The sequence below is a fragment of the Alexandromys fortis genome, unplaced genomic scaffold (genome assembly GCF_014885135.2).
Source record: "Alexandromys fortis isolate MF-2015 unplaced genomic scaffold, M_Fortis_MF-2015_v1.1 scaffold_85, whole genome shotgun sequence".
Lineage (NCBI taxonomy): Eukaryota > Metazoa > Chordata > Mammalia > Rodentia > Cricetidae > Alexandromys > Alexandromys fortis.
In genome coordinates, this window is record NW_026067975.1 from 8,036,247 (window position 1) to 8,043,464 (window position 7,218).

The window sequence follows — 7,218 nt, forward strand, 5'->3', positions numbered from 1 at the left end:
AGTTATTCCCTGCCTTGGAGAAACTCAGTTCAGTGGGGAAGGCAGGCTGGCAGATAAGCAGGTACAGTTTAGTGTGGCAAGCTCTAGCCGAAGGGTCTGTACGCAACCTTCCAAGATCACAGAGATCCACCCCATCCCATCTGTGAGGGAGTACTAGCTGGAGGGTCATCTGTGTGAAAAACCGGTGGCCTCCAGGTGGATGTTAAAAAGATCAGAGGCCCTGCTCTTACAGGCTCACTGGGAATAGAATAGCCTGTGATGTGTCTCAAGGCTTGTGGACATAATTGACATCAGGCCCTTTCAGACACTCCCACCTCCACGCTGCTGCCCAAGCTGCTCCTTTATCTTTGGTGCTGTACTGATTTGTTTGAAAGGGCTGTGTGCCACCACGGACAGTCACTAGAGACTCTCTGTGTGGGGTTTCCAGCTTGGCTTCTGTCTGTCAAGGTAGGCTCTCAGCAGAACTTTCAAGCAATTCCCTGCAGAATGGCCTGTGTCTTTCACTCATTGAGTCTCAGTATGAAGAGGGACAGAAAAGAAGGGTCAGTAACATACAAGAGCCAATCAAAGGCTCGAAAACTAGTTGATTAGGTTTAAAACCGTGCTTTTCTGTGTGTTCTCATACAAATAATTGAGTCTTTCTGAGCTCCATTATCTGACTGTACAAGAGGAGCCAATTGTGGTGAGGATGATGTAAGGACCAGATCATAGGAACTTCTCTAGATGTGGGAACATCTGCTCTTCCTAGCACTGTCAGGATCAGAAGCTCTCTTTAGAGGATCTCTCCCCAAACAGGAAGACTTTGTATGGGTTCACAAGTAAACTCATGTTCCTGTCTGGGTGTCTACTAGGATCTCATTGATAAAAAGTTGACTGGCTGCTCAAAGGTACTGTGAGACCTCACGGCATCTCTGTGGCTTTTCTGGATGTTTCTGTGCTTCCCTACAGGCAGACCGGCAGTATGACATTCCCCCACAGCACCGACTGCCCAAGCAGCCCAAAGATGGCTTCCTGGTAGAGCAAGTATTCAGTCCACATCCTTATCCCACCTCCCTCAAGGCCCACATGAAGAGCAACCCCCTGTACACAGACATGCGGCTGACTGAGCTGGCTGAGGTTAAGCGGGGCCAGCCTTCTTGGACCATAGAGGAGTATGCTCGGAACTCTGGTGACAAGGGCAAGTTGACAGCCCTGGACCTGCAGGTGAGACTCATTGTTTCTGGGTGGGAGGAGCCCTGTCGTGGGCTGTGTGGATGACTTAAATCTGGCCGCTCCCTCAACCTTCAAACACTCCTTGGTTCCTTGCTGTAGCATTCTTAAAGTTAATAAACCAGAGAGGAGAGTGGTCTTTTTCGTTGCTGTTTTAAACAAGGGGTTTTACACCTTGCGGATTTGTTTCTAAGTATTTAACAACGAGGGTGCTTGCTTTATAGATATGTTGGCCATCTGATTTGCTAATGATGCATTTAAAATCAAGTGCAAATTCTAATCTTTGCTCACAAGACCTGAGCCAAACTGTTTAATGATACACAAGCTGATTTCTCCTTCCATATGTAGCACGTGGGATAAGCATGTTTGTGGGAGCCAAGCTATGGATTATGTTTCCATATGGAGCCACCCCAGGTAAGAGCCATTCCTGGAAGGTCTATGAATGCCATTATGGCTAGAGGGCATGCTTTTTTGTTCACCTACCACAGGGCTGGGTTTTGGTTGCACTTTTATTTTGGTGGGCAGCTCAATTCCATTCACAGCACGTCTGTCTATGTTTCCACACCCCTGCAAAGGAATCCTTGTGGCCACCCGTGGGCTAAACTGTGTGGAGAGAGAGGCCATAGCACCAAAGGAATGCGCTGTCTCCCGACAGCCTGGGCATTTGAAGCATGGATGGTGAGAGCTGTCTGGAGGCCCATGATGGCAAAGCTCTTATGCCATGGCCTTTCTCTAAACAAGGGTGGTGTGGGAGGTACAGCATGCGACAGAGAAAAGGCAACGGGTTTGAACAGCACCAGAACTTAATCCAAAGCTTCTTAACAACACATTGTGACGTGGAGCACTTATTTCACCTGCTTTAGCTGCGATCATCTCACCTGTGAAACGGGCATAAAAATATCCACCTTAATATGGCATTGTTGTGAGAACTGAACGTAATATACATAAAGAACCTGGCACTGATTGGCACTGAGAGGGTGACACTCAGGAGCTGGTTGAGGATGCTGCAGTCAGTCAGTGTACATGGTACATTTCACATCCATCTCTTAGTTCCAGGCACAGTTGCCTGTGAGACAGGCATTGCTCTGACCATCTCCAGTTTATAAACCAGGAAACAATGGAAGCAGGAAGCCCAGTGAGTTGGCCCAGGTCAGACAGGTCTGGATCTGTACTGGACCATTGGATAATAAGTCTCCTCTTGTTCTTCCTCTTCTCTTTCCTATGTAGCATTTCCCTTTGCTATTGCTGGGAGTTTAACAGAACTTAATCTCAGACAAAAGGAATATAATCACACTTGTATATCTGGGAACTTAAATGGTAGCAATTCAAGCAAGTTCAGGAACACCCTAAACTCTCCCCAGACCCTTCTACACTTGTAATAATATTCCCCGTGCATACCACACGCCACTTATCACTTTGGGCCGCTCCCTTCCCTGTCATCTTCCTGATGATAAATAGGCTAGATCATGACTCGAGTCTCCCACAAGCAGACCTCGGTGCAACTTTGCTATACGTGGCCCCCCTTGGTCAGCGTGCCTAGGTTATCATAACCTACCAGCCAGAAAACGCTCAGAATTAGAAACGGCTCAATAGGTTGTAATAACCAATATTTCACCATGCCCTGGAAGCGACCTTGAAAACAGATTTTGCAAGTTTAGGGAGAGACAGCATGCAGTTTGAATGTGCCAGGGTTTTAAAGAATAACCATAAGATTAGCATAAAATAGCAACAGACATTTGGGTTACAGAGCTTTGGGTAACTCTGCTTAACAACGGAAGGTCAGAGTATCCAACAGCACATACTGAAGGGATAGAGCTCACTGCCCGCTGATGCGTTGGCAGAAGAGCAGGGCAGACATCGGGGCAGGTGGAGCAGTCACCAGCTTATCTGTTTGCATTGCTTTGCAGAGATTGGAGTGCTGTTCCAGGTTAGCTTTGGAACAGGTTACTTGGGGCCCATTTTTGTTCATATATAAATGCATTAATGATACCCACCGAGGGGGTAGGCACTGGTGTAGGCCTGGCTTTATTTTCATCATTTGGCAGGCCTAATTACAAGTGAGTCTATGTGCGGTGTCCCTGGGAATCTGGGTATTACCTCTTTGTGCTGTGGTGCCATTACAGCTTGACGTTATTGAAAACAAAACTAATTAAAATAGTTTATTTCTGAGGCAGACTCTTAGCCCATAACAAAGTGCAGAGAGCTGTGAGAGGAGGCTTATCGCCTTGTTCTGAGATGGAGGGACCAAAGCCCCCAATCTCTGCTCCCTGTGTGTGCCGCTTCTCTCCTGCACCAGCCCTGGGAAATCGGGGGAAAGAGCAGCTAATTTTGGACATAATGACCAGAGTTTGTCTTCAAGGCTATAGGGCATGGAAGGCTGTTAGTCTAGCCTTCCACCCAAACCTAATCTTCGTGGGCACATCATTCACGTGACAGGTCAGTATTCCAGCAAAACAGGCCCATCTTTGGATCCCTCTCTTCCTTATTGAATGCACATTCATCTGCGGAAGGATTTTCATGTCAGGGAGAGCAAGTGGGGCCCAACTGTGTCTATGGAGAGCAGAGCTCTGTGTGTGTGTGTGTGTGTGTGTGTGTGTGTGCAAGAGTCTGTGTGTGTGCATATGTGTTGATATATATATATACACTTGCATATGAATTGTGTGTGCATGTTGCACATATGCATGGACATCTGAAAGCCTGTGTTTGTACATGGGTGTATTTGCGTGCATGTGTGTGTGGGGGCACTATAGTTCTAAGTAGTGGTGTTTAGATCAGTTCCAGGGAGAGGCTGCTCGACTCCAGCAGTGGACACTAGGTCCTAGGGGTTTCTTACAAGGACATTTACAGGCTTTTCCCCACATCAAGAACATAAACATCTGGTTTATATTAGGGATATCATGGGTGGCCAGCACTGCCTTCTGCCCTTCTATATGGCTTGCAAAATTTATAAGCTGTGTTGAAGCCAGGCATGCTAAGTTCTTTTCTCCAGCCACTGTTCATGGTTGTCCATCCTGCCCCTCCTCCCCACTGCAGCACCAGAGTGGCTCCAGATGATTTGTGAATGATTCTGATAATCTGACTTTGTGCCATCAAAGTTAACACTTCACACAGTCTTTACATGCCACCAAATATTGTCTTCATTTGAATTACTTAAATTATTTCAAAATAGAAAAATCATTCAGAGTTGGAGGACTGTACAGATCCCGATGGCCAGCCGGAACTGGCCTGCAGGCCACAGTCTGTCGACCCCTCCCTCAAATATATGGTAGTTATCAACAGGAGGGATGAAATCTTTTTTATTTATTTATTTATTTTTAATATTTCGAGACAGGGTTTCTCCGTAGCTTTTTGGTTCCTGTCCTGGAACTAGCTCTTGTAGACCAGGCTGGCCTCGAACTCACAGAGATCCGCCTGCCTCTGCCTGCCGAGTGCTGGGATTAAAGGCGTGTGCCACCACCGCCTGGTGGATGAAATCTTGCTATTGAATGGCAGTGAGTTGTCAGCATTCTGCAGGAAGCAGATGGCATGCCCAAAGGGATGATGGGAAGAGCTGCTGGGAAAGAGGAGTGTTCACTGTGGTGTGAGCAGGTTAAGGGCCAGCAATGGCCAGTGAAACACCCAGAGAGAGCAGACAGAAGGGAAGAAGGGAGAAAGGAGCTGTTGCCTTTCTTGGGACTGAAGGTCCAAGGGCAGAAAGCTGTGGAAGTTAGAGTCTGGTGGGTTCCTAGCTGTTGGCAGGCTAGAACCCAGCAGGAGGAACCCTGGGAAAACCATCGCTTTACCGTTCTCTCCTCTTGTTCCTTTTGACTGATCACACACTGTGGTGCAGAGCAAGGGGCTGAAGGAACTATCTCTAGATAGGGTGGGTGGGAAACACTGAGCATGTTTTAGAGGCATGGCTACTCCAGCAATAGTGTGCCACAGTTGAGGTTTCTCAGTTCTGTAGGCACGGGATTTGCTTTTGTTTTTAATCCTGTGTGTATAAATTTAATGTGCTAGTGTTTATAAAACATAAACAGTCTAAGAACCCTTCTCACAATAGGTGTTGGGCTGTGATTTAGAGATTTAGGTGGCCTTGCTTGAGACTGTAATGTGCTGTTGCTTTTTTGATGTCACGTTATTAAATGCTTATCATAAAACAAGACCATAGCTCTGCTTCATGGAAATAGATTTTAGCCATCGACGTGCAATGGAGTCCATGGGAAATGTAGGTTAAATATGATACTTCCTCTGCAAACAATGCATTAATCTGCAGTAGGCATTTGTTGTAGGAGCTGATTTTGTGGGAAAGTGTCACTTAGTCTAGAATTATCAGCAACACAGGCCCAGGGTGGGGACAGTCGGCCATGGGTCTGCAGTCCTTTATTTTGAACAGTGTTCTAACCTGCTTATGCAAATGCTTGAAATGGGAATATTTTACATTTTGATTGAACTAGAGGTGCCTTTGACTTTTAGTAGAAGTTCTGAGAAATGAGCTGACTAGAAATGATAAGACAATCTTGTTTACAGAAGGTTCTGGTAGAGATTATTTTTCAATGACTTTTCTTGCTTCCCTTACAGTGGAGCTAACCTACTCTTGGTCACATGCCCTTAAAGTTGAGTCTTGTCTCAGCCATTTTGCTGATTTATACAGAGATGACCTATGAGTTTTGTGCTAGTTTTAGTGAGGGAGGAGCCAGTGCAGTCCACGATGTATGGATGGGTCCCTAGAAGTCATTCTCTGGCATAGGCCTGGTGGGAAAGCATCTTATGATGCTGGCATTGCTAGCTACCAACTGCAGATAACTTTTAAATGTTCCAGGAGTGGAAATCGTCAGGATGTCTTGGGCCTGGTCTCAAGTATTAACTGTATTTCTAACATCTCTTTACTTTTAGACTCAAGAATCTTTAAACCCAAACAACTTAGAATACTGGATGGAAGATATTTATACTCCAGGCTATGATTCATTGCTAAAACGAAAAGAAGCTGAATTCCGACGAGCCAAGGTCTGCAAGATTGCTGCTCTCATCACTGCGGCTGCATGCACGGTCATTCTTGTCATTGTTGTGCCCATCTGCACAATGAAGTCCTGAACCTGTGGACCCAACATTACATGCAGCTCACAGCTTTCACTGTTTTCTTCTGGATTTCTAAAGCTCACCTCAGTGTGGATATTTGTTGAAATAGAGAAAAAAAAAATCTCAGATGCTTTTCTACAGGGCTGAAGGTTTTCTTCAGAGAGTATATCCTCTAGAAAGAAGTCTACCTAGCTGTTAAGCTTAGCTGTAGTTAGACTCTGATATATTTTCAAAAGTACAGTACCTTTTTCCACATAATGAAGGCCATGAATTATCTGTAAATAAAAATTGAATATTCCAAGCAAAGGAAACAAAAGGAAGACTAATTAATTGTCTTCTTTCATTTTGATGATGATTCATAGTGGGCATTAAGTTATGCAGAACAGATCCAATACCTGCTCTTTGGAGGAGCTGATGGTGTCACAAAGATGAGAAAGCAACAGGGGTGGGATCAGTTTCTTTAACAGTCTAAGACTGTTGCTGGTGAAATAACTGGATGTGTCCACCAAGAATGTGGCTTCTATTCAGTTATCAAGGGCTACTGACTTCCTCCTTGCCCTTCTGCCATTGCCAGTGTAGAACTTCTGAATTCCTGCATTTCTTCATAGCGATATTCTAAACCCTCTCCTTGGGCCCAGGTAGCAAGGAGCCGTACTTCCACACCGAGCATGATATACGGTGTTCTTTTTTTTTTTTTTTTTTTTTTTTTTTTTTTTGCAGAATGAGTAGGCCACATATCTATTGTCCCCATCATGATATGGGGAGGCTTTCCTGCTGGGGTATGTTCAACATCTGATGGTCACTGACAGCCCAAAGGATGACCTGTTCTTGCTCTGGCATGTGGCTCTGTTCCTTGATTTTCTAACTCTTGGTGGTACCCGATGCTGTTGAAATAGGAGCGGCAGGGCTGCGTCCCGGCACCCGGCCGCCCGCATGGCTAGCTTATGCCCG

General features: G+C 45.6%; 1 protein-coding gene across 2 annotated transcripts in view; it reads left to right on the top strand.

Moving 5' to 3' along the window:
- Minar1 (membrane integral NOTCH2 associated receptor 1) overlaps positions 1–6,969 on the top strand; it is a 31,487-nt gene extending 24,518 nt beyond the window's left edge. Inside the window, exons 3-5 of one of the 2 annotated variants that reach the window (XR_007594458.1) lie at positions 949–1,203; positions 1,558–1,623; positions 6,085–6,186. Coding sequence is in view for 1 of the 2 variants with exons in the window: in XM_050157358.1 (XP_050013315.1) it covers positions 949–1,203; positions 6,085–6,282 (453 nt within the window). In the remaining variant the exon portion in view is untranslated. Of the gene's footprint in view, positions 1–948; positions 1,204–1,557; positions 1,624–6,084 lie in introns of both variants that reach the window. The other variant, XM_050157358.1, reaches the window with a different exon arrangement.
- The last annotated feature ends 249 nt before the right edge of the window (positions 6,970–7,218 follow it).